This window comes from Rhinoraja longicauda, chromosome 22 (assembly GCF_053455715.1).
Source record: "Rhinoraja longicauda isolate Sanriku21f chromosome 22, sRhiLon1.1, whole genome shotgun sequence".
NCBI lineage: Eukaryota > Metazoa > Chordata > Chondrichthyes > Rajiformes > Arhynchobatidae > Rhinoraja > Rhinoraja longicauda.
The window spans coordinates 4339079-4358119 of record NC_135974.1 but is presented as its reverse complement, the minus strand read 5'-3'; the positions used below and the strand labels follow the sequence as shown (position 1 = coordinate 4358119).

Genomic DNA, 19041 nt, shown 5'->3' with positions numbered 1-19041 from the left:
ACGTGGATTTACGAAGGGGAAATCATGCTTGACTAATTTTCTGGAATTCTTTGAGGATGTAACTAGGAAAATTGACAGGGGAGAGCTGGTGGATGTGGTGTACCTCGACTTTCAGAAAACCTTCGACAAGGTCCCACATAGGAGATTAGTGGGCAAAATTAGAGCGTATGGTATTGGAGGTAGGGTACTGACATGGATAGAAAATTGGTTGACAGACAGAAAGCAAAGAGTGGGGATAAATGGGTCCCTTTCAGAATGGCAGGCAGTAACTAGTGGGGTACCGCAAGGCTCGGTGTTGGGACCGCAGCTATTTACAATATTCATTAATGATTTGGATGAAGGGATTAAAAGTGCCATTAGCAAATTTGCAGATGATACAAAGCTGGGTGGCAGTGTGAACTGTGAGGAAGATGCTATGAGGTTGCAGGGTGACTTGGACAGGTTGTGTGAGTGGGCGGATGCATGGCAGATGCAGTTTAATGTGGATAAGTGTGAGGTTATCCACTTTGGTGGTAAGAATAGGAAGGCAGAGTATTATCTGTTAGGAAGTTAGCAAGTTAGGAAAAGGGGACGTACAACGAGATCTGGGTGTCCTAGTGCATCAGTCACTGAAAGGAAGCATGCAGGTACAGCAGGCAGTGAAGAAAGCCAATGGAATGTTGGCCTTCATAACAAGTGGCGTTGAGTATAGGAGCAAAGAGGTCCTTCTGCAGTTGTACAGGGCCCTAGTGAGACCGCACCTGGAGTACTGTGTGCAGTTTTGGACTCCAAATTTGAGGAAGGATATTCTTGCTATTGAGGGCGTGCAGCGTAGGTTTACTAGGTTAATTCCCGGAATGGCGGGACTGTCGTATGTTGAAAGACTGGAGCGACAAGGCTTGTATACACTGGAATTTAGAAGGACGAGAGGGGATCTTATTGAAACGTATAAGATTATTAAGGGGTTGGACACGTTAGAGGCAGGAAACATGTTCCCAATGTTGGGGGAGTCCAGAACAAGGGGCCACAGTTTAAGAATAAGAGGTAGGCCATTTAGAACGGAGATGAGGAAAAACTTTTTCAGCCAGAGAGTTGTGAATCTGTGGAATTCTTTGCCTCAGAAGGCAGTGGAGGCCAATTCTCTGAATGCATTCAAGAGAGAGCTAGATAGAGCTCTTAAGGATAGCGGAGTCAGGGGGTATGGGGAGAAGGCAGGAACGGGGGTACTGATTGAGAATGATCAGCCATGATCACATTAAATGGTGGTGCTGGCTCGAAGGGCCGAATGGCCTACTCCTGCACCTATTGTCTATTGTCTATTGCATAGAATTAGGCCATTCAGCCCATCAAGTCTACTCCACCATTCAATCATGGCTGATCTATCTCTCCCTCCTAACCCCATTCTCCTGCCTTCTCCCCATAACCCCTGACACCCATACTAATCTGACACCCGTACAGAAGCAAGTTTAAACCGAACGTAGACATACAAAGCTGGAGTCTGACCCGCTAAATTACTCACTCCATCGTTTTTGTGTCTATCTGGGGTACAATCCGTTCTGGGTCCCAGGCACAGGAGACTGCAGATGTATGAATCTGGGGCAAGGGAGGATCTGAAGAAGGGTCTCAACCCAAAACGTCACCCATTCCTTCTATCCAGAGATGCTGCCTGTCCTGCTGAGTTACTCCAGTATTCTGTGTCCATGCAAGGTGTGGAGTCCACTGAAGGGTCTGGTCTGGACATATCCCTCCACAGATGCTGCATGACCCGCCAGCATCTCCCCTTTCGTTGCCCTGTTGGGTCCCTTCCAGCCTCACCAGCTCGCTGTTCCCAACCCCCCTCCCAGGCATCCACCTTAATCTAAACCAAAGATCTCCAAAGTCATTATACATTAATGACTTAGATGAAGGGATTAAAAGTACCATTAGCAAATTTGCAGATGATACTAAGCTGGGGGGTAGTGTGAATTGTGAGGAAGATGCAATAAGGCTGCAGGGTGACTTGGACAGGTTGTGTTAGTGGGCAGATACATGGCAGATGCAGTTTAATGTAGATAAGTGTGAGGTTATTCACTTTGGTGGTAAGAATAGAAAGGCAGATTATTATCTGAATGGTGTCAAGTTAGGAAGAGGGGATGTTCAACGAGATCTGGGTGTCCTAGTGCATCAGTCACTGAAAGGAAGCATGCAGGTTCAGCAGGCAGTGAAGAAAGCCAATGGAATGTTGGCCTTCGTAACAAGAGGAGTTGAGTATAGGAGCAAAGAGGTCCTTCTACAGTTGTACCGGGCCCTGGTGGGACCGCACCTGGAGTACTGTGTGCAGTTTTGGTCTCCAAATTTGAGGAAGGATATTCTTGCTATTGAGGGCGTGCAGCATAGATTCACTAGGTTGATTCCCAGAATGGCGGGACTGTCGTATGTTGAAAGGCTGGAGCAATTAGGCTTGTATACACTGGAATTTAGAAGGATGAGGGGGGATCTTATTGAAACATATAAGATAATTAGGGGATTGGACACATTAGAGGCAGGAAACATGTTCCCAATGTTGGGGGAGTCCAGAACAAGGGGCCACAGTTTAAGAATAAGGGGTAGGCCATTTAGAACGGAGATGAGGAAGAACTTTTTCAGTCAGAGAGTGGTGAAGGTGTGGAATCCTCTGCCTCAGAAGGCAGTAGAGGCCAGTTCGTTGGATGCTTTCAAGAGAGAGCTGGAAAGAGCTCTTAAGGATAGCGGAGTGAGGGGGTATGGGGAGAAGGCAGGAACGGGGTACTGATTGAGAGTGATCAGCCATGATCGCATTGAATGGCGGTGCTGGCTCGAAGGGCTGAATGGCCTACTCCTGCACCTATTGTCTATTGTCTATTGTCTATCTCCCCAGCTGCCCCATTTTGGTCTTTCAGGCCTGGGTCCCCCTGCAGAACTCTGACAAAGGGTGCCCGACCTCAAATGTTGACCGTTTCCCTCTCCACAGATGCTGCCTGATGGTTTACTGTAGTTTTTGTCCGAGAGCCGTGGGTCTGTTACCACACAGGTGACCATTCTGCCCATCATGGCTACGAGGTCCCCATCTCTCCACAAGTTACTACCCTTACCAAGTATCTGTACACCGTGAACGGCTCGACTGTAATCATGTGTTGTCTTTCCGCTGTGGTCAGCACGCAACAAAAGCTTTTCACTGTACCTCGGTACGCGTGACAATAAACTGAACTGAAACTCCCTTCTGAATACCTGGATGGACCTGGTGTTCTGAGGTCTCTCGACTCTGACCAACCTGCATGAAATAGTTACTTTGGCCCCGGGCAACCTTGACCCATCCTCTCGTCGCTGACCTGACCTGACCTGTGGCCCTTTATCACACCGTCTGTGACAGACAACCTGGCTTTATCCGATCGGAACTCAAAGGTGAAATCTCTCACTCCTGAAACCACTGAAAGTCTCTGTTGCACCAATTCCATTGCCCTCTCTCTCATGATTTTTCACTCTCTCTTGTTGTGCTCTCCCTCATGCTCTCTCTTTTCTCGTACTCTCCCTCTCATGCTCTCTCTCTCTTTTTCCCACGCTCTCTTTTTCCACTCTTATCGCGCTCACTTTCTCTTTTCTTGTGCTCTCTCTCTCTCTCTCTCTCTCTCTCTCTCTCTCTCTCTCTCTCTCTCTCTCTCTCTCTCTCTCTCTGTCTCTGTCTCTCTCTCTTTTCTTGCTCTCTCTCTCTCTCTCTTGCTCTCTCTCTTGCACTCTCTCTCTCTTTTCTTGCACTCTCTCTCTTTCCTTGCATTCTCTCTCTCTCTCTCTCTCTCTTTTCGTGCACACTCTCTTTTCTTGCACTCTCTCTCTCTTTTCTTGCACTCCCTCTTTTCTTTCTCTCTCTCTCTCCCTCTTTTCTTTCTCTCTCTCTCTCCCTCTTTTCTTTCTCTCTCTCTCTCCCTCTTTTCTTTCTCTCTCCTCTCTCCCTCTTTTCTTTCTCTCTCTCTCTCCCTCTTTTCTTTCTCTCTCTCTCTCCCTCTTTTCTTTCTCTCTCTCTCTTCCTCTTTTCTTTCTCTCTCTCTCTCCCTCTTTTCGTTCTCTCTCTCTCTCTCCTCTTTTCTTTCTCTCTCTCTCTCCCTCTTTTCTTTCTCTCTCTCTCCCTCTTTTCTTTCTCTCTCTCTTTCCCTCTTTTCTTTCTCTCTCTCTCCCTCTTTTTTTCTCTCTCTCTCTCCCTCTTTTCTTTCTCTCTCTCTCTCCCTGTTTTCTTTCTCTCTCTCTCTCCCTCTTTTCTTTCTCTCTCTCTCTCTCCCTCTTTTCTTTCTCTCTCTCTCTCTCCCTCTTTTCTTTCTCTCTCTCTCTCCCTCTTTTCTTTCTCCCACTCTCTCCCTCTTTTCTTTCTCTCTGTCTCTCCCTCTTTTCTTTCTCTCTCTCTCTCTCCCTCTTTTCTTTCTCTCTCTCTCTCCCTCTTTTCTTTCTCTCTCTCTCTCCCTCTTTTCTTTCTCTCTCTCTCTCTCCCTCTTTTCTTTCTCTCTCTCTCTCCCTCTTTTCTTTCTCTCTCTCTCTCCCTCTTTTCTTTCTCTCTCTCTCCCTCTTTTCTCTCTCTCTCTCTCTCTCTCTCTCTCTCTCTCTCTCTCTCTCCTCTCTCTCTCTCTCTCTCTCTCTCTCTCTCTCTCTCTCTCTCTTTCTCTTTCTCTCTCTCTCTCTTTCTCTCACATGCCCTTCAATGCCCCTTTGATTCTTTCTGCCCTTTGCCCTACAAGGGAGCAAACCACTATTGTACGTGGGATGTTGGGAAACTCACACAGCCAAGGCAGAATGAGGTTGGGATTGAACCTCAGTCACCTGCTGCACCACCTGCGGCTTTCCTTCCACTCGGTGCCACACCTGGGCAGGTGAGTGGACCCTGGGGCAGCTGGTGCTGGGGACTTACTCAAGCCTGTCTGTGCAGGGCTCATCCAGTATTGAAGGGCACCATTGTTGACTGTCTTGCTGATTGTTCCTGCAGAGGAAGGAAGAATTTGAAAAACAGGAGAAGGAAAAAGAAAGCATCCGTCAGAGAGAGAAGGAGAGCTTCAGGCAGAAAAAGCTGTTGCTGGAGCGACAGGTATGTGCTCTCACGTTACTGGATTCTCAGAATGAGTTGAACTTGCTTCTTTGGTGATTTGGCAATTCTCGCTGACCAAGCAATGCTGTGAACGTTTTTTCATCAAACAAAGTCAAATAGAGATGGACATGTGCATCACAGATGCTCCACAGAAAGCTTCCTATCCAGATGAATCACAACAACTGCTCTGCCCAGACTCAGGATATTGCAGAGTTGTGAATTTGCAACCCAGTCCATTCCACTTTGCTCCCATTGATGCATCATCTTCCAATCTACCTCGATGTGGTCCTTGCGCTTGTCTTCATTTACACATACTCAGTAGCCTCAACGCTATATTCTGGACAGCACACAGAATAAAGTTTTTCACTGTATTTCAGCACATGTGATAATAATAAACCAGACCAACACCAGTACATTTTATTGGAGACACAAGATTCTGCAAATATTTTATTTCCCTCTTTGTTTTTGGTTCTTAGGGCTGCATGACTTGATCAAGGAACCCCGGTTTGAATGTTTCTGATCCTATGCTCACATTGACCCAGCAGGTTTGAGCAGTTTGGATGTGTTCCTACACATGCAGGAACTGCAGAGGCGGGTTGATTCTGAGGCCATGACCTCTGGTCCTGGACTCTCCCACCAGTGGAAACATCCACTCTATCCAGACCTTTCACTATTCAGTAAGCTTCAATGAGGTCCCCCCTCATCCTTCTGTACTCCAGCGAGCAGAGGCCCTGTGCTGTTAAGTGCTCATCATTTATAAATCCACTCATTCCTGGGATCTTTCTCGTAAACCTCCTCTGGACCCGCTCCAGTGCCAGCACGTCCTTACTCAGATACGGGGCCCAAAGTTGTTCACAATACTCCAATCGCAGCCTGACCAGCGCCTTGTAGAGTTGCTCTGCTCTGACACTGGAACGTGACCTGTGGAATGCAACAGTGGAGCGCAGTCAGTGAAATGCTGGTGGACTTCTACATCTGTACCGTGTGCACAGGATCCACAACCTCCTGGGCATGTCTGTGTGGAATGGTGGTGTTTCTGCATATATCCTGGACCCATTTCTTACTCGGTGTTGACGGAGAGGCCAGTTGGTCTGACAGCTCCTTGCCTCCCCCACCTTCACCGCTCATCTATGTGGTTACTGTTTGGGAGAACATGCATTGCACAATGCGTGGACGGCTGAGTGTAGGTTGCAGCACCGAGTGTACCTCAGGAACTTATAGTGGAGCGTAACAAGAGTTTTGCAGTGACCTGGCTTTGCTTTTCTTTCTCAACCGTGTTTTTATCGCCTGTCTAGATGTCGGAGGTGAAGATCCGGAGGCCTGGTGATGTCGGCGTTAAAGTGAGTCCGGAGGTGATCCAGTCTCCGGCTCCCCCCAGCTCTGAGCTATGCAGAATATACTTCGGTCCCCTGCAGAAGGCCATCGTGTCCTTCACCGACACCATCAACGGCAACCAGCCGCCAGACGTGTTGATCAAACACAGCAAGGTGGTGATAATGATCGGTCAGAAACTGGTGGACGCCCTGTGCCAGGAGACCGGGAACAGGAACATTCACAGGGAGATGCTCAGCAAAAGCAACCAGTTCTGTGGCCGCATGAAGAAGGTGGCCGTGGCGACCAAGAATGCGGTCATGCAGCCGAACCCGGCAACAGTGCAAGAAATGAAAGAACAGGTGGCGGAACTGCGGCAGCAAGCCGAGCAGCTCAGGCTCCTCCTGGAGAAGAACACTGGCTCATAGTGGGGGTGGCTGCAAACAAGGAGGGTCTCCCCCACCGAAATCAACTTCAAATACCTTTGCCATGGACAACACCGTTTACTTTATCTCATGCCCTTTGGTTCCTCCCAGCTCTATTTTCCGATCAGCAATTTGGATTAAGATGTCCCCCTTTACTTAATAATCTCAAACTCACAGAATGATTATTCCGGCCCATTAGGGTCTTTTGTGCCACGGTGGGTGTGAAGTTAAAGAACATGAGCTCTACATTCAGCCGTGTGCTACATGCCCAACGTTTGGTAAAAAGGAGTCTGAGAGATGTTTCCATGTTGTCGCATCTTGTCCGCACCATTCATCTGGCTTATCACCCAACTCTAATGTTGCATTCAGATCATAGAACAGAGAATACTACAGCACAGGAACAGGCACATTGGTCCACAATGTCTATGCTGAACACGAGGCCATGAGCAACTCTTATCTCTCTGCATATAGTCCATATCCCTTCCCTCCCGGAACAACCGTGTGCCTATCTACAAGCCTCTTAAATGCCGCTATCGTATCTGCCACAGAACCACCTCTGTGCATCCCAGGCCCCCAGCACTCCGTATAACACACTTGCCTTGCACATCTGGACAGATGTTTGTAGAACAGCACAGCACAAGAACAGGCTCTCTGGCCAACAACGTCAGTGTCCAACTTGATGCCAAGATCATCATGTCTACCTGCACATAACCCACATCTTTCCATTCCCAGCATACCCAAATGCCTATCCAAAGATCTTTAAATTGCACTAATGTACCTGGTTCAATCACCACCCCCCAGCAGCATAGTCCAGGCACTTACCACCTTCTGTTTAAAAAAAAAACCTGCTCCACGCATTCCCTTTAAACTTTGCCCCTCTCACCTTGAAGATAAGATCATTCTTCGCTTCCCACTTCGATAGCTTGCCTGAGTTTGAACTGTTCCAATTATTTATAACTCAAGGCAGAAACCAAATAGCCTTACAAAGGTCTAAAATCTAATATGTTTACGAGCAAATTCTCACCTCATTAGCTTAGCTACTGAGTTCTGCCCACGTGAGTAACCTAATTAATGCACGATGTTAATTATGGTGAAAATAATTGAGAAGCCTCAGCAGGAAATGGGTAATGTAAAACAGCAAGCAGCTGTGACTATTCAGATGATGTCTTAGTTCCTCAAGTGGGAACATTACAAATGGAGAAGGAAATGATTTGAATTCAACTAATGTCTATATTGTTTCCACTTTCATGCTAGCCCAGTCCGCCTTATTTATGGAATATTCTCTCTGTTAAAACCAAAGTTTGTTCTTGCTGCTCTGTGCTTGAAAGATAACAGATCTGGGCGTAAATGACATTAGTTTGCAATTGAAATTCTCCTTCCCCAGAAGCGACCAGCTGCAGAATAAATGTGGTCCCTTGAATTCTTGGCAAGTACCAGGTATTCCTTGCACTGACAGCCCAGGAGTCTGTAATACAGTTGCACACATGTGCTGCTTTCCCATCCTTTCCACACACATCGCCTCGGTCTGTGGGTGTCCAGGCCGGCTCAGTGGGGGAGAAGTTCGATTAGTTGGAGGGAAGTTGTGAATCAGACGGACTGTAAGATGGGTTGTCAATTTGTTACTTCTGGAGGGAATCGTTAGCAAGTTTTAAAGTTTCCTACTCATCGGCCAAAAGTCCAGCTCGGTCTGATCCTGCTAATTTTATGTCCGTTGCTTTCTGAAATGATCCCGGAGCTCATTGCTGTATAAGAAAATAACTGCAGATGCTGGTACAAATCGAAGGTATTTATTCACAAAATGCTGGAGTAACTCAGCAGGTCAGGCTTTTGGTTTCGCCGATGTAAATAATTTTACATCGCCGATTTACATCGGCGAAACCAAACACAGGCTTGGCGATCGCTTCGCTCAACACCTGCGCTCGGTCCGCGTTAACCAATCTGATCTCCCAGTGGCTGAGCACTTCAACTCCCCCTCCCATTCCCAGTCTGACCTTTCTGTCATGGGCCTCCTCCAGTGCCATAGTGAGGCCCACCGGAAATTGGAGGAACAGCACCTCATATTTCGCCTGGGAAGCTTGCAGCCCAGTGGTATGAACATCGACTTCTCCAACTTTAGATAGTTCCTCTGTCCCTCTCTTCCCCTCCCCCTTCCAAGATCTCCCTCTATCTTCCTGTCTCCACCTATATCCTTCCTTTGTCCTGCCCCCCTGACATCAGTCTGAAGAAGGGTCTCGACCCGAAACGTCGGCCATTCCTTCTCTCCTGAGATGCTGCCTGGCCTGCTGAGTTACTCCAGCATTTTGTGAATAAATACCTGAGCTCATTGCTTGTCACATCACAGCTGAGCTTAGTGGCTGCTGGCGTCTAGGTCAAATCAAAAGTCACCAAACACTTTGCTCTGGCTTCCCACGAGTTGTGTTTAATACCAGGTGTTCGCTGCATGTTAGAGACAGGGGCTGGTCCAGGTTTGGTCAGGAAACTACAGGTAGTGCTTCATTATCTTTGGGTGGGAATGGTTGAGAATAAAGAGAGGAAATGCAATGTGCCTCACCTTTCCCATGACACTGCATATCATTGTCAAATATCCTGCCAACACTCAATATCTAGGTTCACATACAGAACTGAAGTACTATCTTTCTTTGGGAAATTAGAGGAAGGGTGGGGTGGGGAAGACGAGAGAGAAAAGTGAGTAAGACCATTAACTTGCTTTGTATCAATTACATTCACAACCAGAAGATGGTGGAACAATGGCTGCCTAACGAGTCAGAAAAGATTGGGAGCAGAGCAAGGACGACCGTTGGCTGAGAGCAAAGTAAGTGGTAATTGCAGTGTGAAAAGGCAGTTTCAGTCAGAGAGTTGTGAATGTGTGGAATTCTCTGCCTCAGAAGGCAGTGGAGGCCAATTCTCTGAATGCATTCAAGAGAGAGCTGGATAGAGCTCTTAAGGATAGCGGAGTCAGGGGGTATGGGGAGAAGGCAGGAACGGGGTACTGATTGAGAATGATTAGCCATGATCACAGTGAATGGCGGTGCTGGCTCGAAGGGCCGAATGGCCTCCTCCTGCACCTATTGTCTATTGCCTGGACAAGATACAAGCTGACGTTCACAGATAGTTTTTTTGTAAACCAGTATCTACAGCTCCTCGTGCCTGAAGTTCACAGATGGCCCTGTCTCTGTCTCCCTTCTCACTGAAAAATTGCAGATAATATTGAAAGCTGGATGTTGATCATGATGTGAAGTGATTCAAACAAAGCACATTGCAAAATACTGTCAGAAGATTCCTGGGTAAAATGACAAGATTTTAAGAAGAAATATATTCAATAAACCCGGCAAAAGTTGCGGAAGAAACCATTCAGTATAAAAATAGTAATTTTGAAAATGTATTACTTAAAAAAAAGAATAGATCGTTTCAATTAAATGATTTTTTAATAAGTTTGGTCATATTCCTGATTTCTAACCAAAAGCAGAGTAGAAAGGTAATGATTGGTATGTTGGGGAATCTTTGACAACAAGAGATACTGTAGGTTTTGCTGAACAGGAAAAGCATGTATAAGGTCTTCCCAAACTGGTCTCCCGGTGGCAGAGCACTTCAACTCCCCCTCCCATTCCCAGTCTGACCTTTCTGTCATGGGCCTCCTCCAGTGCCATAGTGAGGCCCACCGGAAATTGGAGGAACAGCACCTCATATTTCGCCTGGGCAACTTGCAGCCCAGTGGTATGAACATTGACTTCTCAAACTTTAGATAGTTCCTCTGTCCCTCTCTTCCCCTCCCCCTTCCCAGTTCTCCCTCTATCTTCCTGTCTCCACCTATATCCTTCCTTTGTCCCGCCCCCCTGACATCAGTCTGAAGAAAGGTCTCGACTCGAAACGTCGCCCATTCCTTCTCTCCTGAGATGCTGCCTGACCTGCTGAGTTACTCCAGCATTTTGTGAATAAATACCTTCGATTTGTACCAGCATCTGCAGTTATTTTCTTATATAAGGTTTTGGGAATTGAAATAGATAAGAATCCCTGGTGAATATAAGGAAAGCAGGAAAGAAATGAAGCAAGGAATTAGGAGGGCTGAAAGGAGACACAAAATGTCCTTGGTAAGTAGAGGTAAGGAGAATCACACGGTATTTTATCGAGGAGGTAGTTGAGGCCGTTGACAACGCTTGAAAACCATTTGGACAGGTGCATGGAAAGAAAAGGTTGAGAAGGATATGGGTCAAACACAGGCAGGTGGGACTAGTGTAGATGGGGCATGTTGGTGAGCTTGGGTTGAAGGGCCTGATTCCATGCTGCATGACTATGACATACTTTCAGAGGCACGAGGTTAGCTGAGGAAAGTGTAGGTTGTTGGAAGGACAAAGGAGGGAATGTATGTGTGGAGCCAGAGGAAGTTGGCGACGTGCAAATGAGTACTTCACATTGGTATTTGCCGAGGAGAAGGACATGGATGGTGGTGAGATCAGGGAGGGGTGCGTCGATATTCTGCAACATGTTGATATTAAATGGAAAGAAGGAATTGGATGTATTGAAAAACGTTGAGGTGAAGAAGTCTCCAGGGACAGGTGGGGTCTATCCCAAGATATCAAGGGAGTAGATTGCCGGGACTGGACAGAGATCTTTGTGTCCTCTTTAGCTACAAGTGAGGTCCAAGAACTGGAGAATAGCCAACGTTGTTACTTTGTTTCTGAAGGGCGACAGGAATAATCCAGGAAACTATAGAGAAGTAGACAATAGACAATAGACAATAGGTGCAGGAGGAGGCCATTCAGCCCTTCGAGCCAGCACCGCCATTCAATGTGATCATGGCTGATCACTCTCAATCAGTACCCCGTTCCTGCCTTCTCCCCATACCCCCTCACTCCGCTATCCTTAAGAGCTCTATCCAGCTCTCTATTGAAAGCATCCAACGAACTGGCCTCCACTGCCTTCTGAGGCAGAGAATTCCACACCTTCACCACTCTCTGACTGAAAAAGTTCTTCCTCATCTCCATTCTAAATGGCCTACCCCTTATTCTTAAACTGTGGCCCCTTGTTCTGGACTCCCCCAACATTGGGAACATGTTTCCTGCCTCTAATGTGTCCAATCCCCTAATTATCTTATATGTTTCAATAAGATCCCCCCTCATCCTTCTAAATTCCAGTGTATACAAGCCTAATTGCTCCAGCCTTTCAACATACGACAGTCCCGCCATTCCGGGAATTAACCTAGTGAACCTACGCTGAACGCCCTCAATAGCGTAAGACTTACATCAGTGGGTAGGAATTTATTGGAGAGGATGCTTGGGGACAGTAGGTTTAAGGTGAGAGGGGGAAATTTAAAGAAGACGTGCACAGTGGGGTTTTTTTTACAGAGTGGTGTGTACATGGAACACGCAGCCTGAGGATTGTGGTAGAAGCAGACACAATAACTAAGTTTAAGAGGCATTTAGACAGACACATGACAGGCAGGGAACGGAAGGTTAATGGACCAAGTGCAGACGACTAGGATTGTTTCGATCGGCGTTATGGTCCATACATTCATGGTGGGCTGAAAGGCCTGTACCCTACTGTTTATGTAAGAAAATAACTGCAGATGCTGGTACAAATCGAAGGTATTTATTCACAAAATGCTGGAGTAACTCAGCAGGTCAGGCAGCATCTCAGGAGAGAAGGAATGGGCGACGTTTCAGGTCGAGACCCTTCTTCAGACTGTTTATATTCTGTTGCTCTATTCCTAGTGTTAAAATTCCTATTGTTTCTGCCTCAGAAACGACTTCAGGGAAAAATTAAAAATAAATGCGCAGCGGTAGAGTTGCTGCTTTACAGCGAATGCAGCGCCGGAGACTCAGGTTCGATCCTGACTACGGGTGCTGCACTGTAAGGAGTTTGTACCTTCTCCCCGTGACCTGCGTGGGTTTTCTCCGAGATCTTCGGTTTCCTCCCACACTCCAAAGACGTACAGGTATGTAGGTTAATTGGCTGGGTAGATGTAAAAATTGTCCCTAGTGGGTGTAGGATAGTGTTAATGTACGGGGATCGCTGGGCGGCATGGACTTGGAGGGCCGAAAAGGCCTGTTTCCGGCTGTATATATATGATATATGATATGATATGATAAAGTGTGCAGGAAGGAATGGCAGATGCTGGTTTAAACCGAAGATATGCACAAAAAGCTGGAGTAACTCAGCGGGTCAGTCGGCATCTCCAGAGATTCCCGCTGAGTTACTTCCAATTTTCCACTGAAGTAGTTTCTGAGGCAGAAACTATAGGGATTTTAAGACACAAAAAGCTGGAGTAACTCAGCAGGTCTCTCTGGAGATGTTGTCTGACCCACTGATTGAATGGCAGTGTTAGACTTGATCGGCCGAGTGGCCTAATTCTGCTCCTATCACTTATGAAGTTATGAAGGAGCTTCAATGGGATTTTTCTGTGTGTGAAGTTTGCATGTTCTCTCTGTGACCACGTGGGGCTCTTCCATTGTGATGCAATGATAATTCAGAATGTATCTCCAAACTGTGTGATTGTGGGCCAGAGATTCTCATGCCAAATCTACAACATGAAGTTGTAACATTTTGTACAAGAGGCTTTGAGAATTTCCTTAAATATTCCATCCATCTGGTAATTTCTAATGTGAGCTCTGGCAAGGGAAGAGTCTTGTGTTGGACGTGCCCATTGGAACCCAGAGTGCAGCGAGATCCTGAATACTGAGGATTTTGGTCTGGGAAAGGATGTGGAGATTTGTTGAAACACAGGAAGGTCTGTGCTTGTTTAGTGCTTTGAATAGCCTTCAGAATCACAGGAGGGTTTCACTGCACCTCAGGCACCTTGGAGTTGGTGCTGTAATGTGACACCAACTACTTGAAACAGGACAGCCAGTCTGCATTCAAGTCCCTTCAGCAGCAATAATATAAACAAGCAGGTAACTTATTTAAGTTGTTCAAGTCAGGATACCGTTTAATAAGTGTTGTGGGATCCTGGTTCCTCATTTGAAAGATGCCACTTCCCACAGCTTAAATCAGATTAAAGCTTGAATACAGACTAAATTAAGAGGAAATATCCATCTGAGCCAAAGCTGACCCTTTAGTTCTGGCAACAACACTTGAACAGATTATTGTATGTGCTTGATTGAAACCTGTTACAGATGCTGCACAATAATTTTCTGATGTAAAATTCTTAATTATTTTGTCGATCAGGACGTTCATTTATTTTAATGAGTGATGCTCTTGGATTCTTCTGAATTGTTGATTTTATGATCAATATTTTTGTACATTTTCAATAAAATATCATTGCCAACCTCCTCCATCTTGTTTTTTGTCTTGTGATTTTTTTTATTTTTTAAAAAATATTTTATTTAAGTTTTAACAGAACCCATACGTTATACATTATACATTTCATAGTAAACAATAGTCACTAACCTATAACTTCGATTTTACACGTATTGTCCTGTATTTTCTCCCCTCCCCCCACCCCCCCCCACCCCCCCATCCCCCAGTTCAAAAGAAGGAAAAAGAAGAAGCAGAAGAAAGAAAGAAAGAGAGAAACCTGGAGTCCCGAGGGAGTCACTTCCGAGTAATTTCTTTTAAAATTCTTGTTAGGTAACAAAGCAATCCTGAATTTAAATACTTCCTATTCTTAATCCTAGCTTTGCCATGAATGGGTTCCACACCTTCAAAAAGAAGTCGTATCCATTTCTCAGATTATACGTTGCTTTTTCTAATGGGATACAACTCCGCATTTCTGCATGCCATCTTTCAAATCTTATTTCATTTTGTTTTTTCCATGTAACCGCGACACATTTTTTTGCTACTGCTAATGATATTTTGAGAAATCTTTCCTGATGTTTATCCAAACTTAGCTTTGGTGTTATTCCTTTTGTATCTCCTAGCAAAAACAACCTTGAATCCATTGGTATGATCTTATTCATCAATTGATCTAAAAACTTTTTTAGGTCTTGCCAAAAAGGAATTACCTTTTGACATGCCCATGTAGAGTGTATAAAAGTGCCCACGTCTTGGTTGCATCTAAAACACCTTTCAGATGAATTTGGTTTAAATTTATTTAATTTTTCCGGGGTTAAATATAGTTGCTGCAGAAAATGATACTGTACTAAGCTATATCTCACATTAATAGTATTTTTCATACTATCTAGACACAGTCTTTCCCAACTTGGTTCATCAATAATAATATTAAGATCTGTTTCCCATCTTTGTCTTGCTTTATGAATTCCTGTCTTTGGACTAGATATCTGTAGTAGTTTATACATTGATGATATAATTTTTTTAATTCCCTTGCCCTGAATCAAGGATTGGATTCCTTTAATCTGAAATAGAGACATTGAATTACCTAACTTTTCCCTTAAAAAAGATTGTAGTTGATAATAGAAAAAAATACTATTCCCTGGAATTTGATATTTATTTCTCAATTGAGAAAATGTCAAAAAGATATTCCCTTCATAGCAATCTCCTATACTTTTAATACCCTTCTGTTCCCAGAGTTGTAGTATTTGATTATTCCAAGCAAACGGCAATAATCCATTTTTTACTAATCGAGTTTTAGCTGTTAAAAAAAATCTTTTATCCTTAACTTTAACTGTTTTCAACAATGTATTAATTAAATGTTTTAGCAAAGGTGACTCTTTATCCTTAACTAATATCTTCGCTTCCCATTTATATATGAATTCTTCTGGACAAGACTCTTTTATTTTATCCATTTCAATTTTAACCCATGCTGTTTTTCCACCCTCTTGATAAAAGGATGAAATAAAACTCATTTGCGCTGCCAGGTAGTAATTTTTAAAATTTGGTAATTGCAGTCCACCTAATTCAAATTTCCATGTTAATTTTTCCAGAGACACTCTTGGCATTTTACCTTTCCAAAGAAAATTCCTCACAGTTTTGTTCAATTCTTGGAAAAATTTATTTGGCAAAGGTATAGGCAGTGTTGAAAATAAATACTGTATCCTCGGAAAAATATTCATCTTAATACAGTTCACTCTCCCTATCAATGTAATTGGAAGATTCATCCATTTCTTCAGGTCCTCATCTTTTTTTTTTATTAGTGGTTTATAATTTAATTTATACAAATTATTTAACTTATTATCTACTTTAACTCCTAAAAACTTAATGCCTTCTTTTTGCCATTTAAACTGACTTTCTCTTTTACATTGATCATAATTGCCTTCAACAAGAGGCATTATTTCAGTTTTATCTTTATTAATTTTATATCCTGATACTTTCCCATATTCTTCCAGTCTGAAATATAATTTTCTTAAGGATTCCAATGGTCTAGTGAGACAAATTAAGACATCATCTGCAAATAAAGTAATCTTGTGATCTTCCTGATTAACTTTAAATCCTTTAATATCTAAATCTGATCTTATTAGCTCTGCCAGAGGTTCAATGGCCAATACAAATAAAGCCGGTGACAAGGGACATCCCTGTCTACTAGATCTTTCCAAATTAAATGATTGAGAAGATTGGCCATTTGTCACCACTTTGGCTTTAGGTTGTTTATAAAGAGCTTTTACCCAGTTAATAAAACCATTTCCTAATCGGTACTTCTCTAATACTTTAAATAAAAAATCCCATTCTAACCTGTCAAACGCCTTTTCAGCATCTAAAGCAACAGCTACGCTCAATTCCTTTCTTTTCTGTGCTAAATGTAAAATACTTATAAATCTTGCTACATTATCAGATATTTTCCTTTTTTTGACAAATCCAGTTTGGTCCTCTTTAACCAGCTTCGGTAAATATTCTGCCAATCTCCTTGCTAAAAGTTTAGCAACTATTTTATAATCTGCATTCAACAATGATATTGGTCTATAAGAAGATGCATTTAAAGAGTCTTTCCCTTTTTTTTAATTACAGTTATAATTGCCAATGAGAAGGAGTCTGGTAATGTAGATGTTTTTTCCGCTTGATGTATCACTTCCATAAATAGTGGTAACAACAAATCTTTAAATTTTTTATAGAACTCAGGCGGAAAACCATCTTCCCCTGGAGATTTATTACTTGGTAAAGAATATAATACTTCCTCCACCTCTCTCAAGGTAAAGGAGGCATTTAGTCCCATCTGCTCCTCATTAGAGATTGTTGGTAATCGTATCTTGGATAAAAAATTATTTATCTTAATTTCATCCTTTTCAGATTCAGAATGGTACAGATTAGTGTAGAATTGCTTAAATACCTCATTGATTTCTCTAGGTTTATAAGTAATCATGTTCTGATCTGTTCTAATTGAATTTATTGTTCTTGATATTTGTTCTTCTTTCAGTTGCCATGCCAATACCTTGTGCGCTCTTTCTCCTAATTCATAATATCTTTGGTTAGTTCGTAATATTAATTTTTCTGTTCTGTGAGTATGTAATGTATTGTATTGAAATTTTTTATTTGCAAGTTGTGTTTTTTTTGTATCTGAAGAAGTTTTCTGTAAGTCTTTTTCTAATACGGTGATTTATTTTTCTAATCTTTCAGATTCCTTCCTATAGTCTTTCTTTATCTTAGATGAGTAGCTTATAATTTGGCCTCTCAAATAAGCCTTCATTGCATCCCATACAATAAATTTATCATCCACTGAATTTAAATTTGTCTCCAAATATAATTCAATTTGTCCTCAAATAAAATCACAAAAGTCTTGCCTTTTCAATAGTAAAGAGTTGAGTCTCCATCTATACACTGACTGTTCTTTATCTGGCATCGTAATTATCATTAATAATGGTGAATGATCCGATAACAATCTAGCCTTGTAGTCTATTTGTATTATTCTACCGCTTAATTGAGCTGAAATCAAAAATAGATCTATTCTAGAATATGTATCATGTCTATTGGAATAAAAAGAGTAATCTCTTTCCTTGGGATGGCTTTTCCTCCAAACATCTATTAAATTTAAACTTTCCATTAAATTCAAGGTTGTCTTCGCTGCTCTTGTCCTTGTCGTTGTCCTTGATGATCTATCCATTACTGGATCTAAACAAAAATTGAAATCTCCCCCTATCAATATATTTTCATGTGCTTCCGCTAGATTTAGAAAAGTATCCTGCACAAACTTCTCATCATCTGTATTTGGTGCATATATATTCATTAAAGTCCACAATTCTGAGAAAATTTGACAATGTACGATTATAAATCTACAAAAAAAAAAAAAAAAAAAAAAAAATTGTCTTGTGATTGACCTGAAATGTTAACGCTTATTTCTCTGGATCTGCTGAGTACTGCAACTGTAGTATTTTGTTTTAATATTTTCAAAACGTTGCATAAAACCAAAGAGCAAAGGGGGAGGAATTGCTGAAGGTGTTTTAGGTTCACAAGTCATAGGAGCAGAATTAGGCCATTCGGCACATTGAGTCTATTCAGTCATTCAATCATGGCTGATCTATCTTTCCCTTGCAACTCCATTCTCCTACCCGTATACTTTGAGATCCTTACTAATCAAGAATCTGGGTGGCAAGGTGGCGCAGTTGTAGGGTTGCTGGCGTATAGCTGACAGGGCACATTGTAGCTCTAGAGATTTAGTATTGAATTCAATAACTTCTGCTAACCAGCCTTTCATGTTTGTGTTAGAATCGGCCACTAACATTAACTTCAGTTTTACCCTCTCCACAGTTGCTACCTGGTTTGTTGTGCATTTCCAACTATGTTGTGCATTTCACAGTTGTTCAATTTTATCTGTTTTCACTCTGTGAGGTTGCACTTGTTTCCACCTCAGAAGCAACCACAATGCATATTGCCAACGACATAATCATGTCTCCACTCTGTCATTGATATTCCTGCAGCGTAGGTTTACTAGGTTAATTCCCGGAATGGAGGGACTGTCATATGTTGAAAGACTGGAGCGACTAGGCTTGTATACACTGGAATTTAGAAGGATGAGAGGGGATCTTATCGAAACGTATAAGATTATTAAGGGGTTGGACACGTTAGAGGCAGGAAACATGTTCCCAATGTTGGGGGAGTCCAGAACCAGGGGCCACAGTTTAAGAATAAGGGGTAAGCCATTTAGAACAGAGATGAGGAAAAACTTTTTCAGTCAGAGAGTTGTGAATCTGTGGAATTCTCTGCCTCAGAGGGCAGTGGAGACCAATTCTCTGAATACATTCAAGAGAGAGCTAGATAGAGCTCTTAAGGATAGCGGAGTCAGGGGGTATGGGGAGAAGGCAGGAACGAGGTACTGATTGAGAATGATCAGCCATGATCACATTGAATGGCGGTGCTGGCTCGAAGGGCCGAATGGCCTCCTCCTGCACCTATTGTCTATTGTCTATTGTCATTCTGTGCTCTCCTCTCTGCAACTTAAAACAT

The 19041-nt window shown here is 43.2% G+C and overlaps 1 protein-coding gene across 1 annotated transcript in view; it reads left to right on the top strand.

Moving 5' to 3' along the window:
• The window catches only part of LOC144604324 (cas scaffolding protein family member 4-like), a 49607-nt gene extending 42621 nt beyond the window's left edge, over positions 1 to 6986 (top strand). Inside the window, 2 exon segments of the mRNA XM_078418559.1 lie at positions 4943 to 5041; positions 6337 to 6986. Of these exon segments, the coding sequence (XP_078274685.1) occupies positions 4943 to 5041; positions 6337 to 6780 (543 nt within the window). The 3' untranslated portion in view covers positions 6781 to 6986.
• Positions 6987 to 19041: the final 12055 nt, after the last annotated feature.